Source organism: Typopeltis vanoorti, chromosome 14 (assembly GCF_054136105.1).
Source record: "Typopeltis vanoorti isolate ZY-2024b chromosome 14, IOZ_Tvanoo_1.0, whole genome shotgun sequence".
NCBI lineage: Eukaryota > Metazoa > Arthropoda > Arachnida > Uropygi > Thelyphonidae > Typopeltis > Typopeltis vanoorti.
Genome location: NC_143562.1, coordinates 70,632,844 through 70,655,170, shown reverse-complemented (window position 1 = coordinate 70,655,170; position 22,327 = coordinate 70,632,844). Strand labels below are relative to the sequence as shown.

General features: G+C 32.4%; 1 protein-coding gene across 1 annotated transcript; it reads right to left on the bottom strand.

The window, feature by feature from the left end:
• Positions 1 to 17,116: 17,116 nt before the first annotated feature.
• On the bottom strand, positions 17,117 to 22,109 carry LOC150099598 (uncharacterized). The gene is made up of 6 exons (XM_090404236.1): positions 21,928 to 22,109; positions 21,360 to 21,415; positions 21,110 to 21,217; positions 18,833 to 18,865; positions 17,542 to 17,589; positions 17,117 to 17,382 (listed from the first exon to the last, which is right to left on the bottom strand). Exons 1-6 carry the CDS (start codon positions 22,013 to 22,015, stop codon positions 17,356 to 17,358), a joined length of 360 nt encoding a protein of 119 aa, XP_090260362.1. The 5' UTR covers positions 22,016 to 22,109; the 3' UTR covers positions 17,117 to 17,355.
• Positions 22,110 to 22,327: the final 218 nt, after the last annotated feature.

Sequence of the window (22,327 nt, the reverse complement as noted above, 5' to 3'; positions counted from 1 at the left end):
TCTTGCTTGGTACATCAGATTCTGATTGAAAGATGTTAAATACTCTGATAGAAAGAGTGGTGTATTGTATTGCGTTGCGTATAAGCCCTTGACAACTGGTTTTTTCAGTATGTTGGCTTTTATGAGATTGTCTCTTGTAGCCTTGCTTGTCAGATGAACTATGACTGGTGCAGGTCGTGGCGAGCCTTGTTTTTTGTTCTTCCAGAGAATCCGACTTATGGTCTGAATATCATTATCCTGTATGGGGATGTCAATTGCATGACCTACCTTTATAACTACGTCTCTGAGATTTTCTGTGGATTCACTTTCTGAAGACCGTTTATGAAAAGGTCTTCATGTTGTTGTTGATTTAAAAGTTCGTATTGTAGTTTTAGGGAATTAAATTCTTGACGGAGTTTGGGTTTGTCTTTTATCAATTTGTGTTGCCTGTCAGTTAGTACGTTATTGCTAGTTTTATGTACATTACTGTTTGTAAGACTTCTTCGACTGTTGTGTTATTAAATTTAACAAACTTCATATTCGCTAATTTATTTTTATTTGTTTATTTTGTGTATCAAATAATTTTTGGACAAGATCTAATACGTTGGATTTTATATTTTGTAGACCTTTTTCTAGTAATAAATTTACGGAATTCAAATTATAAGACTCACCGGTATTTTTTTTGTCTGTTCAGTTCATCGTTCGATTCTGCCTCCGGCGTAATCAGTTGCGCCATGGGTGGCGGCGTTTCTTTGTTCTCTCTTCAGTTTAAGCATTTCCATTCCTCTCGTTTGGTATTGGATTTGCTTTGTCATGTTGTTTCTGAGTTTCCAGAACAAGTAAATTGGTGATTCCTAAGGCATTTCCTGCAGGTTATATGACTTCCGTCGGACGATAATTCCTTCAGGCACTTGTCGCACTTCATGACTCACCTTTCTTCCCTTGGACAACTGTAAAGATGGCGACGTCCTTTGTTCTATGCTCGTTAGTGACCACGGTGAACTGTGTTCAATTTTCAGCACACTCAGATTTTGAATTGCACTTGGCCGATTTCGATGAATTATATGTCACTGTCTTCAGCGTGACAAGTAGAACCACATTAAAACTATAAGAAACGGGACCAGCAATACAACCATGCAACCGTTCGTATGCCTACTCAGCGAATAATAATAATAATAATAATAAAAGAGACACTCAAGAATAGACTACAACTGTATGTCTAGGTGATTATCCAATCAGCTGCACTTGCTGTAGGGTGGATGAGATCAGGCAAGTTTCCATTGTATGCACGCTGGGCACATTCTGCTGTGATGTGACTAATTGTCTGGCGGGGTAACACACACACACAAACCAATCATTAACTGGTTTAATGGACTTCCTCATATATAAATTCGCAAATTCCTGAACATAAAAATATAAGACGCTATATTTTAGATATTATTATTAAATATATAAATTAGTAACTCTAAAAAACAAAGCTACTTATCGCATAACACTACCGTCTCCACAGATAAGTGCACATAGCTGTGAGAAAACATCTCGTACCAACCTTACTCAGTAGCATCCCATACAATTTAGAATATTTAAATAGGTAAAGAACGTTAATAAAATTTGCACTGTGGAAATTCTATCAACACATTTAGTCCGCTTAGTGCAGTAAGAAATCCGTATCATAAACAACACAAAAACCACAATAACAAATGCTAACATAAAAAAGAGAGAACTTAGTTGCGGTAATCTCACGTCTTCGAAATCGCAAACTCTGGGGTCATTTCCCTTCTTTTACATTATACTATACCATAAACTACACACGCGCGCACACACGCACGCACGCGTGCACACACACACACACACACACACGCACACACTATTTTTTTTAAAAATCATTACACATATTATATATTAATTTATACCTTGAAATAATACTTTGTTGTTAACAATTCTATTCTAAATAACGTTATCGTGAATTACGCTTCCCCCTTTTAAAGACTGTGCTTAGTACTCTATGTCACTTGTCCCAGCTAACAAAATGTTAATAGGAATAAATTTAAATAATATAAAAAACTTTCTGTTTATAACTGCTTTAACTGTGCATGTTTAAACTCCCATTGACTGCTTTGTCCTAAGATATATTTGAACAACTAATTTATTTATCAATTAAATTAAATATATCTAGAATATATTAAAAACTGTGTAATTTTTTTCATCTAATAATTAAAGGAAGTGGGCCACATTTTCGCCATTTCAGTGCTGAACTTTGTAAAGAAACACTTTGAAATGATTTTCAGATTATTGGAAATAATAAATATTTCAGAGATCAATAAAAACTTAGGAACAGCAGTAGTTATTGAGGTAGTAGTATTTGTAATGACGTTAGAAATCCATGCACCTGATTTTTACTTACCGTGAAAAAAATAAAAATGAACAGTGCAATAGTATATGTGATTGTTCATTTCTGTCAAGTCAAGTAAGTCGTATATTACAATGCATAAATCTTTTTTTGTTTTTCCAAGAAATCAGTAAAGGAGTAGTTTTATAATGCTACGCAAAGTGTCTCTTCTTCATTTATTGTACTGGAATATGCGCATGACCACCGAACTTGAATAATATTTCGTGCTTGGAGGTCTTCAGATGGTTCTGTTTCATACAATAGATGTATCACTTTTTTTTTCCATCAAATATATTGCGTGCATCTCATTTAGCTGATTTTTTCATTCGATATCTACTGGAAAATAATGAACTTTTATTAACACACCTGTAAACGGAAATCCAGGGTCTCTCATATTAAGAAGTATACGCTGGGCAAATAATAATTTGTATTAAGTATAATTTCTGGGAAATTCCCATGCTACTCCTCCAAAACACTATTAATATAATTAACGGCTATATTTTAGCCTGTTTTTGTGTAGGAGTGTCCCTTATATTTAATACATTGGCTAACATAACTCAAAAGGGGTATATATATATATATATATATAATTTAGGACATTACGGGCGAGTGTAGAAGGCAATTATGGCAGAATAAAAAATGTTGAAAAATTATGTACATACCTTGATTTTGGTTTAAAGATGCCTTCTAAATCCAAGCTCTTGTGGAAGGGGGGGGGGAGAGAGGGAAAGAACATGGGGATGTACTTGGGACACGGGAAATAAGTTTGGGAACCCGGATTACAATTAATAATATATATATAAATATATATATATATTATTTTGTTGTCGGGAGAGGGGGGGGGAAGGAAGGGGAAAGGTATCCTTATGTGGAAACTGGGGCAAGGGTTTACGGGGTGTGGACCGTTTCGGTCATCGTCTGACCATCGTCGGAACTTTGTGGGAATGACTGTAGGGCTATGTCAAGGCTGCAAGATGTATCTGCCAAATTTGGGCATTTGTTGTCGCTAAATGGCCGGAGGCGTGGCTTAATTTGTAAGTTTTGGAACGTCCAACATTCGGAAATTAGGTAGGGGCGGTGGACGTTGATAGAATTACCATCACATTTTATGGCAATAGTTTCGGATATTCTAAGCATCGTTTCGTTTTCTTGTTTGTCAATGATTATGGCTTTGTCAATTTGGGGACTCACGCCCTTGAACTAAAACACATTCCCCAAACTGACAAAGCCATAATCATTTGGCTTTGTCAATTCGGTATCTGCGAATCCCTAATCAGATACGGAATAACAGTCTATGCAAAAACATCAAACAGCCACCTAACAAAAATAGAAACACTACACAGGAAAATCGTGTTAACAGTGATCTGGACACCTTACACACAACAAACATGGCGATACACAGAATTCTGAGCATTAAAAATCTGAAACACTACATGACATTAACAAGGAATTACTTCAATATCATCTATAGAAACAACAGAGACACATATCGTATAACACGACCTACAACAACTCTCTACATCCCCACACCCTTCAACAACTCATACGGTTCATTTGTGAGATCACATCAGATACCAACGCAACTCAACAACCTACCAAGAAAGTTAAAACACGTAGATAATTACAGAATATTAAAAAACGAACTCTGGAAAATATACCAACAAAGTTAAGAAACCATTAACACTAATATACACATCACAAATCACAAGCATCCAATGCCTACATCCCAAACATAAACAGTAGCAACAACACAACTAGTGAAGGCTAAATCCCACTCTCTTCATAAAAGCTAACCCAAGCTTCGAAGTAGGTGGGATTAACGTGCCTCACTCATCTACAAGTAATACTTATAAGCAAATGCAGAAATTTGTATGTATAATCATTCTTTCTCAAACTTTAAAAAAATATATATAATAATAATAATAATAATAAATAAATAAAAATAAAAACAAAATAAAAATTATACAAAAAATTCTGTATAATCTTCATTGTTAATATTAGAAGAACACGTGTTGTAAATACATAATATAAAGGCAAAAAAGTATTCTTAAAAATTTTAATTGAAATCCAATGTAGGAATTGCAGCACTTAGTGCTGAACCCTGTAAAATTATAAGATGCAATGTCACACAGAATGTTTATTGTATGTATAAATATTTTAGCAATCAATAAAAAAATTATTTTCCAATTCAAAAAAAAAAGTATTATTATTATTATTATTATTATTATTATTATTATTATTATTATTATTATTCTGTATACTCTGTATTCAAAAATTCTGTATAGTCTTTATTAGCAGAACATGTGTTGTAAATAGATAATATAGAAGCAAAAAAGTATTATTAAACATTTTAATTGAAATCCAATGTGGAAAATGCAGCACTTAGTGCTGAATTCTGTAAAATTATAAGTTGCAATGTCACTCAAGATGTTTATTGTATATGTAAATATTTTAGCAATCAATAAAAAAAATATTTATATTATTATTTTGTTTCAAGAACTAATTATTAATCTTGGAAATAAGAAACATCGATTCTGGAAATCACTCGGTTCCAAGCAAATAAACTATTCAGGAATAGAAAGAGGAAAATACAGTCAACTAAGCTATATCGTCGCGCCGTTTCGTATATGCATTCTCTTTACAAATCGGATGGATATCCTGCCGAAACAAATGGAGCTTGATGGCTAAATCGCTACGGATACTGCCTTTGAATCCTATCTAAGATCGTGGTAGTTTCGTCTCCTGGGGGGGACAAAAGAGTCATCACAGGGTTTTATTTTATTCATTTCTATCACGGAAGAACAAGTGTACTATAAGTTGAACAACCTCTCTTGAATGGGGTCTCCATAATAAAAGACAAACTAAGTAAGTAGTATTTTCAAGGAATGTGGAAAAATCAGTTTTCCTTCTTTTCCTTTTCTCAGTAGAGATGTGTGCATGTTTCGACCACAATCGGAGCAGAAACTTTGCTCATATTAGAACTTGTCTGACGATAATGGGCTAATTTTTACTTAACATTCACATTTAAGACGTTTTTTAATAGATAAATGTGCATATTCATGATTATTGCAGTAATTCGCGGTTAAAGATTCCGTTTTAGCGATTCTTCATTTAATAGCTTAAATGTAATAACGTTTCGGGATTTTCGCAATGAATATAAAACTTACCGCGGTGTATCTTTCGTCTTGACTACATATGCCCTTTATTAATGCAATATATTTATTTTCTTCATGAGAGTAATGTTCTTCTGTGCATGTATCTAAAAATTCCTTAACCTAAAAACAAACGAATACAAATGAGAACACTGAATACAACTTTGAACATTTCACATTATTCTCTAATTACACGAAACGAAATGGATTAATTACATAGCAAAGACAAAATAGCAACGTGCACACATCATAAAATTGGTCATTGTTTCACAAAATGTTTTACTCTTCAGGTAAAAATGTAGTGTTTTTAGGCTTGAAAATGTATGCAGGCCGTTTTTTTATAGCCTAACTTGATTTCTAAAAGGTAAGTTCAAAATTGGGGAGGCCATTCACTTCTTTACAGGAATAAGGATTCAGGGGACGTATTTTTTTAAATAAAAATGATATTTCATTCATACCTTCCCCAAGAATAAAGCAAAGCATACGGCAGCATGAGATTGGATTTCTACATTTCATTTTCTGAAAAAAAATTATCGTATTTCAACGCAAACATCCAAATTATTTCATGTTACTGATCTCGCTAAGTGAAAACCTTCTTTAATCTATGTGACATTAAAATATGAAGCCGGTTCATCTGGGATCATAATTTTACTTGTGAACCTGTTTTGAGATGATGAAGCATGATTGGTTTATAAAAGCTAAAATAAGATCTTGTCTATCTTTATACATATATCTTCTGTTCTAAGCATACGATTAAAAAAAATCACATAATCACTCAATATGATTATTGATTATATGATAAATTATATTATGTTTTTTTTTATTTATTTCAGAGAATAATTTAAACTTCGTATTATATAAGATAACCACTATATTCTAATATCGTGAAAATGAAGTTTATTGAAACTGTCGTAATGGAAAACACAAACATGTCGTAAACAATACATGGTATTTGATGGAAGTTTTTTTTCACTTGGCTATGCTACCAATTATATATTTGGCTTAATCCTTTATCCAAGTGTAAGTAAACAAAGTTTGTGCCTGAAGTATTTTCAGAACTGGGGAAACTCGTGGTAAAGGTGGAATGAGTGATCACTCGCCTTAGTGTCTCCCATAATGCAAAGAACATCTCCTTGTGTATATGTATAATGCTATGCATTAAGGAAAGGGCCACATATGCAAAAGTCATATCACCATATACCAGTTGCCAAAAGATGTCAGCGCCTTATTATTAAAATTCTCTGGATTAGAGATAGTTGACGGAGGTTTTTTACTTGGATATGCTACCTAATCCAGAGGATAGAGGATTTTAATAATAAGATGTTGGCACCTTTTGGTAACTGTTATATGGTGATATGACTTTTGCATTACTTCCACCTTAGTATCACCACCTCTGGGTCTGACTCCCACTGACGAGACCTCAATAATGATCGTAGCCGGTCTGAATAGTGGTCCTTCCCTTAATGCATAGCATTATACATGTCCACAAGGAGATGTTCTTTGCATTATGGGAGATACTAAGGCAAGTGATCAGAACTTATCCTATCTTTACCGCGAGTTGCCCCAGTCCTGGAAATACTTCAGGTGCAAACTTTGTTTGCTTACATTTGGATAAAGAATTAAACTAATTATATAATTCGAATACATGGTATTGCATAGTATGTTTAGTACTACGTAAACAATACGTGTTCATGTAATACTTAAAGAAAATGCAGAATGCTACATCCGGTCTCTTCTGAATTGCGATCCTTATCATAACATTATCAACTTCAATGATTAGATTTAACTTTTTTTTTCTTACAAAAAAAAAAACCTGAGTAGAAAAATGCAGTAAAATTAAGCAAACTAGCAGAATTCAATGTAATGGTAAGAAATCGTTTCAGAAATAGGGAGAAGAAGCATAAGTTTTATTGGTGACTGCCTAAGCTGAACTTAAATTTGGAGATGACGAATCAGAGAAGGGTTCTTTCCAAGGACCTTAGTCGGAACTCTCATATCCAACCACACCATTAACTCTTGGGAGGGGTAGGTCATTTCTGACGGTCACTGTCACAAGCTAACTCATGCATAAAATCAGTTAGACAGAGTTTTATATATATATATAATATTAAAAGTTGATTAACTTCATGAAGAAAAGTATTAATATAACATTATCTATATTTTCTCTGAAAATAAAAATTATTTGAATTTATTGAGCAGAATGAAATAGCACTCTGTAAATGAGCATCAGCATTTCAAACAACGTAATTTGGTTGGAATATATCACCCCTCTATAATCCACTTTATAATTTCATCTCCAATTAACGTAAAGGTACGTTAAAATTTGATGTTAGAAGAATGTATAATAAAAATGCCAAGAGAAACCAAAACTGCTTGTCAAATGTTCGATTAGTGTTAGAATAATGAAAATAAGCCATTTATCGATGTATTGTGTTACGCTTACCACACAGGGCTTTATATGCAAGATTGCCCTTGTGACTATTATTGTTGCTAGCTTGATTTTCTGATTCTTCGAGCGATTCTGTAGGTGTTCTCTGAACGAAGCGCTATCAACAGCAAATATAATAAACTAAACTTGAAATCCATCTTACTGTAACAGCGTTTGAACATATTACATGTGTAAGTCAACGCGGTTAGGATTTTTATAATCGAGTAGGAAATCCCCAGGAAATTGGTTTTTAAGAGACGAAAAAGACTTCCTTCTTCCAACCATATATTTCCTGTTGATTATTGTAAATGAGCAGATAAATCACTGGCTCTAACTAGCCGTCCTTGTCAGCCACAAGAAAACATTCTGATGAAAGAAAATGTATCACATGAATGGATTTTTCGCCATTACTGTTTTTATTTACAAATTTAATTAAGATAGTTGACAGTATGTGTGTATGGAACATAACACCATAATGAAATTTGTGACCGGAAGAAGTGTTTGATTGAAATTTTTATCCTTATCCACAAATGGCTTTCTTTGTGAATACTATTATCATCATCGCCATGCTCATCTTAATCATCTTAATTTAATTAAGAGAGCGTATAATCAAAAAGTGTCTGAAATGTGCAACAACATAATGAAATCTGCGAGCAGGAGATATGTATAATTCAGGCTTTTTCCTAAAGCCAAGGAAGTAATCAATCCAATAGACCCACACACACACACACACACACACACACACACACACACACACACACACACACACATTCTGTTTTTGCTCCTGTGGGCTTTCTTAAATTAAAAAAATAAATCTTGCTTTGATTACCTTTAAAATATGCATGAGTAAAACGTCTTCCTAATCTAAAAAGACAACAACAGACGTTTTAATCATAGAAATGTGTTTAATAGTAGTTCTTCAGAAAACTACTGTTTCGAAATTGCTACCGCCATGTTGATCAAGATGCATCAAAAGAATGGTAGTAGCCATTGAAACAGCATAAACTTCGATTCTACCTGCTGGTCAACTGCCAAGTTATATTCCTCCTTAAGAATGATTTTTTTGAAAGTCAAGGTCATTTCCGTTGTAAATTATGAAAGTTGCAAAGGTAAGATTGAAAATATGACATATTGCGATGTTCTATGGAATTCTGAGCATGTTATCATTCCGCTTGTATAGACATTACACAATCTAACTTTATGAAAATGTCAAAGGACAAGAAATTAAAATAGAAATACCACAGTTGTACTGGGAATAATACGTGTATAATAAATGACTCTGAGGCTGTCAGAATTGTCTAACTTAAGAAACGGGGAAATGAACACTGACGTGATGATTCTATTTAGAAATTTTAGTGATCAGATATTAGAAAATTTAAATGCTTTTAAAATAGAAATGAAAAAAAAACCTGGAATAAGAATAATTAATTCAAATATAATTATTCAAATAATTATTCAAAACTGAAATGAATGATTTCAAATCATCACTTGAATACAGCTTTGGGTGTATTCAAGTGATGATCAAATTTCAATCTTTGAAGATTCAAATTTGATCATCAAATCTGAATACAATATAAAACTAATCAAAGAGTTGTCATTAAAAATGCGTAGTTAGAGAATGAAAATAAACGATTAAAGCTTCGTATGAACAAATTGAATCGGGAGGTTAGTCAAATACAGGTTGACCGATATTGAAATAAATGACTTACCAGATGTTCGAAATGAAAATATACAAAGCATCACCAAAAATTAGTAAACCTGCAGAAAAAAAAGACATCGTTCATGCTGACAGTGTAACTACCAACACGTAAAAAGATATAAAGCCAGTTTTCATCCAATTACACAGCAAAAAAGTTTAAAGTAAATGGATGGAGGCAAGAAAATAAAGAAGATACAATCTCTTAATATGATAACAAACTAAAGCTGATACCCATCTATATAAATGACCAGTGAACCAAACTCAGCAAACAACTTCATTATCGGGAAAAGCAGAAGAGAAAAAGTGGTCCACTTAACTATATTTGAGAAAGAGATGGTTATCTCTTTGTGAGGACAGCATCATGCGACCTCAACGTAGTAACCTAACTGTGAACAACTAAAATAAGGCTAATTCAAATGGACATAATAGATCATTTTAATAACCTGATAATGTTTCAATGCTGGTTCTGAAACTGAGCTGATATACGTTACAATAAAGGACCTACTCATATTTGCTACATATCATGCTCACGATCATCCTGTTGAAGTATTTTTAACTGTGAAATAATGCCCTAAATTCATTAAAATACACAAAACATTTTACACTACTGCGTGATACCAATTTGGATTTATATAAGAATAATAGAAAAATTAAAGAATATAAAAATATATCTTCGCATGGCAATACGAGAAACGCAAATAAATCAACAAATGTATTGGTCATATGTATATAAGAAATAAAATGTCATGTGAGTTATCCACTGCATAACAGCTATTCACTCTATACAATTGCATTTATCTCTACCGAATAGTCATGAAATGAGCTATTCTGTTAGTAATGAAAACGTCGAAACTAGCATAAATTTTAACACATTGGAGAATCATCAAAATGACTAAATATGCAGCTAGAAAATCGCAGTATATTAAAAGAAACACATACAAAAATAGGATCACAACATACACTGGATTGCTGATGAACTAAAAATGAATTGGCTACAAGAAACGACGTAGGAAGAATCCCTATCTATAAAAATGGCTAGAAATATTTCGCTAAACGCTTAAAGGAGAAAAAAGTACGGAAATGTACGTAAAAGTATTTTACGCAAATTTCCTAATGAAAGTACTTTCTTTTCTGAACGATAAAAGTAAAGAATATAGATTAGTAATCAACACTATAATTCGCAATACAAATCTGAAAACATGAATTCCCAGATGGAAATAATGTCACTCTTTACTAGCTATGGTAAACGTGATTTTGATCCTACAGACGGAGCAAAATACGTAAGCGACCTTGCGTGGATAAAAAAACTCCATGTATCTAATATGATGTATATAAGAATGAAATAAAGAAGAATGTAGTAATCGAATTAAAAATGAGAAAAATGGGATACGATAATATAAATGTCTAAAACTATATACTATAACAGAGCATATTAAAGTTCTTTGCACATATTGTAAATAAATCTTTTAAACAAGGAGAATTTATAGTACGCTGAAAGGTTTCTTCAAATTTTTTATTAATTAAAGGAGGTAACAGTAATGCAATTACAAATTACCCATCAATATCAGTATCATCTATAGTTTCAACTGTTATTGAAATATTAATAGAAAATGACTAAATAACTACCTACATTCCATATCTTTTTATCCACCTAATTAGTACGGGTTCCGATCCGACTTCATATGGAAAAAAGCGTTATTCGAATTTCATAAAACAACTCAGAGTGAGATACGTAGAGGGATGTATATGGAAATCGTTTTTCTTGATATATCTAAAGCGTCTGACTGTATTCATGAGGAGATACTATTTGTGAAAATAGCTAGTTATGGCAATAGAAACGTTAGAAATGATTGACTCAAATCTTATTTAAATAACAGATAACAATATATCAGTTACGTAATCTTCAAATAGCACTACGAAAATAATGTAATACGAGGTACCACAGGGTTTGGTGCTAGGAACTATCCTGTTTTTAATTTTTATAAGTGATCTGTGAGATCTTTTTAAGCAATAAATACAAAATATTATATTCGGGATAACAATCTGGGAAAAGAGGGGGAGTATATGTAGAATTAAACATTGAATATGAAGGTGATCTGAAAAGTTTCCGGCCTCGACTAGAGATGGCAACACTATCGGCAAGATTTTTTTCTAAGTTGGTACATCTCTCATAAGCATTCAGGTGAAATTGCAAGTCATTCTATCAAGTAGTTGGTTTTATATAGCTGTCTGAAGCAAAAGTGTTTTCTGTATCATTTGAAGTGGATAAAATTGGGTATCGTGCAGTTATAAAAATTCTTTGTAAAAGAAGGTAAAAAAATTGTAAAAACACTTTGTAAAAAATCATCTTTCATCAGGACAATGCGCCTGCCAGAAAGGTGTTTTGGCATTGAGAAAATAAAGGGATCGACGACCGAAGGGAATGGCTATGAATTGTTGGAACATGCACATTCTTTCCCAGAAGATATTCGTTCGAAGTTGATAAAAATTGATGGGCACTCTTCTCCTTCGTTTTCGACAATTAAGAAATGGGCTGCCGAATTTAAACCTGGCCGTACAACCCTTCAAGATGATCCACGTGAAAGAAGTCCAAAAAGTCTAACAACACTAGAAATTATTGATTAATTGTACGATATGCTATTGGATGACCGGCGAGTCAAAGTGTGTGAAAATGCTGAGACTATAGGCATTTCAAAAGAACGTTTAGGATATATTTTGCATGAAGAATTGAAAATGATGAAGCTTTGCGCAAGATGGCTGCCGCGTTTGCTCACAGCAGATCAAAAACGCACCTCGCATGGAAATCTCTGAACAGTGCAGGGAGCGTTTTAACAAGAATAAAACTGAAGTTTTGCGTCGATGTATTACTACTGGTGAGACTTAGATTCACCCTTACACACCAGAATCCAAACAACAGTCAAAAAATTGGACAGAAGCTGGTTGTTCAGCGCCAAAGAAGACAAAATCGGTTCCTTAGCAGGAAAGGTTATGGCTTCGGTGTTTTGGGATGCTAAAGGCATTTGTTTTATTAATTATCTTGAAAATGGTAAAACAATAGCCAAAAAAATTATTATTCCGATAACTAGACGAAACAAATTCGTGAGAAAAGACCCAGTTTGCAGAAGAAAAAATCATCTTTCATCGGGATAATGCACCTGTCCAGAAAGTTGTTTTGTCATTGCGAAATTTAAGGGATCTGCACTATGAAATGTTGTAACATCCACCCTATTCCTCAGATTTGTCTCCCTCTGACTTCTATCTCTTCCCAAAACTAAAACTCTTCCTCGCTGGTCAGCGTTTTTCTTCTAATCAAGAGATGATTGTAGCTGTCCTGGGGTATTTCGCAGATCTTATTGAGAAGCACTACAGGGACGGGGTAATGGCGATGGAGCATCGCTGGAATAAATGTATTTGTGTTAAGGGAAATTAAGTTTAAAAATAAAAAAAATAATTTTTAAACTATAAACTCGTTTTTTCATTGTTAGACAAAGAACTTTGCAGAATACCATCGTATATCTTCTTCTACATCTTCTTCTTCAATCTTCTGGTTCAGTCCACTGCTGGACGAAGGTCTCCCCACGATTTTCCAGATCACTCGGTTTTCAGCCTCTCCCATCCATCTCACTCGTGCAATTTGTTCCAGTTAAACTCTCCACCTTCTTCTCGGTCTTCCTCTTTGTCTTGCTCCATCCAGTGGGCTCCACTCTGTTGTTTTTCTAGTCCATCTCCCGTCACTGCATCTGGCAATATGGCCAGCCCATCTCCACTTAGCCTGTTTAATGTATTTTACAATATCCATGACACCTGTTTGAGATCTTATCCAGATATTTGTCTTCCTATCTTTTAATGTTATTTTTAGCAAACTTCTTTCCATGCGATGTTGAGTTGTTCTCAGATTTTTGTTTAGGGCTTCTGTTAAAAATCCATGTTTCTCTTCCATATGCTAGGACAGGAAGTATGCACTGGTCGAAAGCTTTCCTTTTTAGACTCATAGGGATGTCACTTCTGAATATGTCTCTCATTTTCCCATAAGCCATCCATCCAAGGTAAATTCTTCGTTCAATCTCTTTTCTTTGGTACTCCTCAAAGGATAATAGTTGGCCCAAATATACATACGAAGTAACTTGTTCTATTTCATGGTTTTCAACTTTGATAGTTCTATGGTTTTAATCCAGTTTCTCTGGAGGCTTCATTTAATTAGGACAATATTAGGACAATATTATCTGCAAATTTCAGATGATGCAGCCTTTCTCCATTTATGTTTATTCCTTTTATTTCCCAATCAAAACTTCTAAAGACTTTCTCTCGTGCAGCTGTAAATAATTTGGGAGATATGGTGTGCCGGATGCCTTTTTGTATTGGGAACTTTTCACTGTTTTTATGTAATTTAATTACAGAATTTATATTATTGTAAATATATTTTAGTGTTTCAATATATGGTTTCTCAGTTCCCAGGGTTTCAAGTGATTTTAGTGTTGCAGATGTTTTAACTGAATCAAATGTTTTTTCATAGTTTATGTGGGCCGGACATAAGGGCTTATTGTATTCAATTAATTTTTCAATGAGCTGTCTTAATGTGTGAATATTGTCCAAAGTATTGTAATTCTTCCTAAATCCAGCTTGCTCACAGGATTGTATTCCCTCTAGTTTAGATTTTATTCTATTATTTATTATTTTTGTGAAAACTTTATGTATGGTGGGGAGTAGGCTTATAGATCTGTAGATTTTAATTTCTTCCTTATTGCCCTTTTTAAAAATTAATATTAGAAGTGAATTGTTCCAATTTTTCGGGATTGTTCTCTGCTTTAGGTATTTATTGAAGAGTTTAATCAACTATTTGGTAACAGGGCTTCCTCCCAGTTTTAAAAAGTCTACCATAATTCCATCTTCTCCTGGAGCCTTTCCATTCTTCATTTCTCGTAGTGCCATTTCCACTTCACCTTGTAAGATCTCAGGGGCATCATGTTCTTCCTCACTCGAGTTATTCATAGAGAATTCTTGGATGTCTCGGTCTTTGTCTTCATAGAGTTCAGTATAAAATTCCTGAATTCTTTTGATTATTGCATCTCTATTTTTTATCAGTTCACCATTGTTTCCTCTTTCAGCAGCTATTTCCTTTGTTCCAAATTATAATGTTCGACTTAGGACCTTCGTATATTACTATCGTATATAATTGAACACGATACAACTGTATGCAATTTTATTCTTTAGGTTTTCACTATAACTTGCTGGTAGTTCCCAAACCTAACAAAGATATTTTTCACAAATCTTTTGAGTAATTAGCAGCAAGCAGGCCACAATCAATTGTCTAATGAAATAAACTCCGTAATATGGGATATGTTATTATAACTTACATGCTGTATGTATAAGCGTGACCACATAGATACAGTCATTTAATTTTTACGTGACTGTACTGCCTACATTTATATTTTTATAGTAACCAACATGGCTACGGGCCTTGCTTATGCACATTGTAGTGTTCCTTAATAATCTATTTCCATTTTCTGTTATTTATTCTTAAGTCTTTTCTTTCTTAAGCAATCAATCTTTATATTATCACTTGAATAATAATTATCTGATTTTTATATATATTTTATATGTATTTTTATACTTTTAACAGTCTACAATTATCACTTGTATTGTAGTAAATATGTGTTGCATATATTCTATGATATTTACATTTGCACTATTTCTTCGGTGTTAATAAATTTGAATTTCAATCTTAATTTCGAGACCCACGCCGCAGATACTAAACGCCTGTGCTTGAATGGTTGGAGCGAAATGGTTAGAAATTAATCAATAATCTATCTGATTGTTCACTTTTGTATAGGGGAAATATTTTTAGGGATTTTTGGGGATAACTCGCCAGATATGTGAGCAGTACTCGATGGATGGATGGATTTGTGTTTTGTACAGGATTAATAACCGTTCGGAGGTAATGTAATGACTTGAGAGAAAGAGAACCTTAATCATTTGGAAACTGTTTGAAATACTTATTCTTGAGCATCAAGTATTAGATCTTGTGTGTCCTTAACTGTGTCCTGCTAGGGTCGAAGTCAGTCGACCGTTAAACTTTCTTTCAATGCATTTCGAACATTGACCATAGGATGCTTTATTTTTCAAAATGCCGATGATTTTGAAATTTTTCTCCTTGTTCTGCTTATTTTAATATATTACATTAGCTGTTTATTTATTCTACATAAGCTTCAATTATATTAGATTTCATGTTTTCTGTGATTCATTGAGCCATCAATGTATCTCATCACTGAATACTCGATTTTCTTCTGATACTTTTTGCGAGACTTCCTAAAGTACGCATTCTCTACTTTTTGTTGGATAAATTCAATATATTTAGACATTGAGTGACAACACAGCATGAACTGTTGTTAATAATTTTCGTGCTTATTGTCAAGTATGTCTAAATTGTTCTTGTGCTAGTCATCCATCCCGGCTGTATATCGGATTAGTGGACGGCCGTTGTACTGATGGCTGTTGTGGTGTTGCTTCCTTTTGGTTAATACTATATAAATATTATTGACTATTTCCAGATTATACTTAGTATAGTTTTATTTATGACTTTTGAATATTAAATTTAGTGCACCTTGAGAATTTCTAGATATTTATATGATTCGTCGTGGAATAAGTTCTTGATTATTCTTAGATCTTATTCCTTTGATTCCTTGATTCAAATTTATTTTCTTTGCTAGCTGTTGTTGTTGTTCTTGTTGTATGTGTTTTATGTGACAAATCCAAAGAGTTCTATTAAGTTTTCATAACACTGGGCAACACTTAATGTTTCATTGCAAGAAATTTCGGAATATATCATTCATTCGGAAAAAAGAAAAAAACATATCCAATTCTATACAAAGAACCAAACTAGATTACTTAAAATCAAAAAGATAACAACAACAACAAAAATAAAAACATTCGGAAAAAAATTCTCGAGATACACTACATTTAATTTTCAAAAATCTTAAATAAAACTGTTCTTAAGAAATTTACAACATTAAACTAGAAGTCAGTTTGCAGTCTCAATGTTATGTTATTATCCAAAAAATTTCTATTGCTGCTTCTTAACATGAAGCTTTAATATAACTTCGCCATCAATCCAAAACAACCAACCAACTTTCCTAAGAAATTTGAATAGGTGTATATGTGAATGTCTGTATACATCTGCCCTGGAATTGGTCAAAGTTAGTGATGTGAGGACATTAGTACTCCGGAATATATCAGTGTAATACAGGCTTATTTACCTGATACGTGTTGTGTTGGGCAAACCGCTACAAAAAATAAATTAGTTATTGCAATTTTTGCAATCAATAAATATCCAAAACTTTACATCAAAGCATTCAATATTGTAACTGTGAGACACTACTACGATCAATATCATGAATTTCCATTCCATTTAAAATAAATTATACTTAATAATGTTATCTGTGTCTAAAGATCATCAAATATCTTTCACAGTTATTGTCAAAGTTAGTAACTTTATTTTCGAAAATGAAAGCTTATGTACAACGTTGTGCTGACTATAAGTGTATAAAAGATCAAGGCATTTATCTCACATTAAACATAACAATTGATTATAATGTAAGCAGAGTACAATATCTTCTGAATTTCCGTGGTTATCCGTTATTTTTTCTTCCTTTTCTTCTTCTTATAGGCTTTCTGACTCCATTTTGTTTTCATTTTATTTTCTTTGATCATTTTAGTGAAATATTCCTGCGAAACAAACCTGGAAAACATTCATATAATTATATTTCCTATGATAATGAAAGTCGCTATAAATTCATTTCCTTTCAAAACATAAATGCATTGATTTCATAATATTGAATTTAATGCATTTAAATTATATAGAAGACCGATTACGTAATTAAATGAAGAATGTACTCACTAAAGTTTCGTCAAAATCTCCAGTGTTACCTTCTTCCATGACTGTTGTCTGAAAAAAAATATAAATTATTTATTACATAGATAGTGTAAATATTATATTCTGTTTAATGTCAGCCGAACAACGAAATGCATTTTGTCATTACTTAGTATAATCTCTACATTATGATGTCTGTAATACCCATGGGAAATAATATTTCTCTTAAAGAGAGATATTATTTAGAAGAGAGAGAGAGAGAGAGAGAGAGAGAGAATCTCTTCTATATGAAGTTACTTATGGCTATTTCAGCCGTAGTCGTAGTAAATTTCAACAACTTGAAACGTTTAGTAGTTTCTAGCTTTTTCGAGTCTTTTTATGAAAGTGTATTAATCTCCCCATGAATAGCACATTAATCAAAAGAAATGAACGCATACGTAAGTGGGTGATTAATAAATAATAAGTAAACATTAAATAAACACGCATATAGCAATATGTTTTTTTTTATGATAATTCATTACTTAAAAAGTGCGCATTTACACATTTAAGATCATTAAGTATGGTGTATAATGGATTATGAAAAAAATCTTATGATGTTCTATAATGAATAATACAGAAGTAATATTTATTAATTTTAATATATTAATATTTATACTAGTTACGTTCCAGAAAAATTTAAAAGCTACTATATTAGTAACGAGGTGATTAAAAGATTTTTTTTTATATATAATTCTTACGTAATCCGGAAACTCTATCCTAGAGTGAACATACGTGGAACTTTTCAAGTTCATTTATGCTAGGGATTTTGAAGACGGCTCCTATGAAGTCAATCTTATGTGCAGATAGGTAGTTTTTTTTTTTTTTCAATTATGTCCTAGAAAGTTAAATTTCAATCTTTATAACTCAGAAAATGGACCATGGACCTCATACTATTCACATAGTGATATTTCAGTTACAGTTTAGGATCACGAGATAGCTGGAGTTATCTTCCGTACCCTCTTCATAATGTATTTAAGATCATTGGTAGTCGTGAGTTACCAAGTGTCAGTCGTAGCTAAGGATCTAGACCATCTATCCATAGATTTTCAAAGCTAATTAAAAGTTAATCTAGAATTTCGCCTACTGAGTTTGGAAGATAAATCTCTTGTTATAATTTTCTTTGTAATATTTATATTGTTATTTAAAATACGCATTAGATAATCCAATTTTATTGACTTTTGAATAGCATCACTTAAGTCGGTCTCTGAAGAGAAACGCAGGTATAAAAACAATAAGAAAAATATTTTAAACATTTGTCAAAATCAAAAAGAATACTCACCATATCGTATTTTGACATAATGCACTTTTCAACCTGCAAAAAAAAATAAAAATAAATAAATAAAAAAATTGGAGACACGTTAAAAAAATTAAAACAAAGCAAAAATAGCATTAAGAGAAATACAAAATAAATATTTCAGGAAAATTCTAATGCTCTGTTGAATTAAAACAAAAAGATTTTATCTTTTTGTGTTTTGAATATTGACAGCATAATTGATGTTATCGTAAATACACATCGTGCTGAAATAACTGGAAAAAACTTCCGTTTTAGAAGGAAAATACTGATATATGCATGTCGTATCTTCAGTAATTTAAACGATTATATAATAGAAACATATAATCTCCAGAATACACATATATGCATACGCATATATACTAATATACACGTGTATGTTGTGAGTGGTACGTGAAAAGAACTTCGGATATCAAAACAGATTTTATCACATTTATATTACTTATCATAATAGTACATTACAGAAACCTACAGTCGTCTATCCATTATTGGCATTGGTAGAAGAATACATCAGTAAATACAAATTTAGACTATATTATCCGCCAACAGAAATATGAAGGCTCCACATAATGTGAAAAAACTCACGAATACTTAGGAGACTAACTAACATTAGGGAACAAAAGGGGATTGCAAAGGATTCTACAGAAGTTTCTGCAGTCCGATGTGAAAGCAACCAAACTAAATTTCCGAATCTGCCGGAAATGAGATTTAATGGTGAAACGCTATCAACGAGCTGAATAGTCTCTGTGATGCGGATGCACAGTGGTACATAAAACTATACAACAACCATAGCAACTGACAACTCATAATGAACTCTCTTAAAGAACATGGTGGCATGGAGCGTTGGCGGTCTGTGATATACACTCAACATATACACATTTTACGATCCATGAGCGAATTTGACTGTGGTGGATGCACAGAGATGATCTTATGCCAAGCGCATCAGTGATGAGTTTTATGAAGGAGGCGTGATGTATAGAATTACTTCTGTGTATGTGGAATCAGACCTTGGGTTACTGCCTATTTTACTAGGCCTATTGTGACACAATTCTAAGAAATCGAATGGTGTACGCAGCTTCATGATCTCCACCTACAGTACATATGAGTATGTGGTGGAAAGAAATGCAATGTCAGTTCTTAACCAGGTACCTGAACTTCTATTCAAATTGCATGAATAATGGCAAAATACAAGACATTTGATTCAATACCAGTATGTCTGCAAAAGTAGAAATTGTGATTACGTTAAGGTGTGATACTTAAAGAGTGTGCATACATTTTACTGAATTATATGCTGTCACAACTTATTTCAGTATAGTATACTTTAATCAGTTATAATTTAATTAAATAGTTGAAATAAAATCGCCTTTTTTCACCAAAACAAACAGCATATATAAAATATTTTCAAAGTATACGTTCTAGTTATGATTACATATGCCTTTTTTTATAAAATCATCTAAATAATGTAAACACACACTTACAATTTTTCTGACTGTTCATATTCGCCATTTGTTATAAAGCGTAGGATATAATTTTCACATTACTTATCATTAATATATTACTTATAACGTTAATATGTAATGTTTTTCGTAATACTTATCATTATTGTTGAATTAACTGTATTAGTTGCAAATATGTATAACCTTAAAAGGTAAAAAGGGTATATTCCTATCATCGAAAACTGTCTGTTAATGCAATTCTTATAAACTAACATGTAATTACAAGTATTAAGATTCGAAAGATGATGACGAAGAAGAACAAAGGGATGTCGTTTTCTTTGCTTTCTATTCCAAGGTCATGACATGATACATGATTAAGCAAAGTCAAATGGAATATTAACAGGAAAGCGTGAAATTCGAATTGCTATAATCTTTTAAAGTACTTCACACACAGAGTTCGCTGCTCCTAAAGATGCTTCGTTTAACGGTTTGAAAATATTAATTTAAATACGAAGTTTGAAAATAACATTCATGGAAACCCAGATGATTATTATTTAATTTTTTTAATTTTGCTTCCTGTATTAATTATGTTTCGGTTCATTCACTCTAAATAAGTCTCAGCTTTATTAGTCATTCGTTCATTTTTATTTTAAAAATGGATTTACTACTGTTAATAATAATAAATACTATAATGAATAAATGCTCTATAACATAACTTAAACAAATTAAATCAAAATTAAGGTTATAGTTAGAAATTGAAAGCTTAGTTTTCTTAATAAGTTTTGGAATTCCTTTGTTTATGTAAATATATTAAGGTAAGAAAATCTACCTCGTCAGGTTTTGAATCCCCACTACAAAAGTCTTTCACGAACTCCAAAAACGTATCTTCTGCTTGAGGATAATGTTCATCACTACAGCTCTCAATGACTTCCTTTAGCTGCAGAGTAAATGAATAATTAAACAGTGAAGTATAAAATATCTTTTCGTCAAATAATTCACTGCTATTTTCTAATTCGGTACTAAACACTGTCATAAACCTTAATGCATATGAGAAACACAATTAGACGTTTTGTACTTACATCCCCAGTTACTAAGGATAAACAGTGAGCAAATTTTGACTGCAGGGTTTCGGTACCTACAAATTAAACCATCAGTCAGTAGGTTTACATGAGAATATTTCCATATGCTTAATTAAAAAAAAAACACAAAAGATGATAATTATCATTAAATTATAATCTAAATTTAATACAACAAAATTGTCAGTTTATTGATGGAAAAGTATGTGGGAAGAATTATTACGGTTGAGTACGCATAGGTTTTTATAAAAAGCCCTTTGTGAAACAACGGTTATGATTAAGTATAAAAATATGAATCTAGTGAATAAACTACAGAAAATCCTAGAGGTCTAAAGGACAAAGTTGTATTTGACCATTGGTCAGAATATACGACATATTTACTTCCTTTATTCTTCATTTGGGTAACTTACGAAATGAACTCAACCAGATTTTACTCGTATATAAATATTGAATGACTTAGAATCATGTGTAATATTATATATATAGCTTATATATAGAGGAATACAAGTTTCCTGTTTTAACTATAAGGTTTCCTTGTTTCGAAAGTTTACAGATAATATATAATACTTACTGCACACCCTTTCAAATCCATGAGGAATAGTGCCAGCTTCGCAAGCGTAAAATGGCAGAAATACGAATAAAATAAATAAGATCTTCATTTTCGTAAGCAAGAGTAAATCTTCTAATAATTAATTCAAATGGTGTGAAATGTTGAAGAAAGGGCTCATATAAAGTCTCTCCTCAAAACGGAAGAATTTTACTTCCTCTTAATTGACATAAAAAAGCATAAGGCCTTGGAATTAGAAGAGAACGTTTTAAAAAGTCTGCTCAGGGGAAGTGATTATTCGAAGGTTACAGCTGCCAATTTCACTAATCGCATATCCGGTAAGGTTACACTTATCATTTTTAATTAAAGTTAATAACGTTTTCTGGCAAGGAATTGATAAGAAGGAATTACTTCATGACGTTAA

Bases quoted from the DNA above. Each gene is read 5' to 3' on its own strand.
- LOC150099598 (XM_090404236.1), bottom strand. From the start codon at position 22,015: ATGAAGATCTTATTTATTTTATTCGTATTTCTGCCATTTTACGCTTGC. The intron at 21,416-21,927 runs GTAAGTATTATA...TTTAATTTGTAG, and splicing joins TGGATTTGAAAGGGTGTGCA to GTACCGAAACCCTGCAGTCA. The intron at 17,383-17,541 runs GTGAGTACATTC...AATGTTTTCCAG, and splicing joins GAGATTTTGACGAAACTTTA to GTTTGTTTCGCAGGAATATT.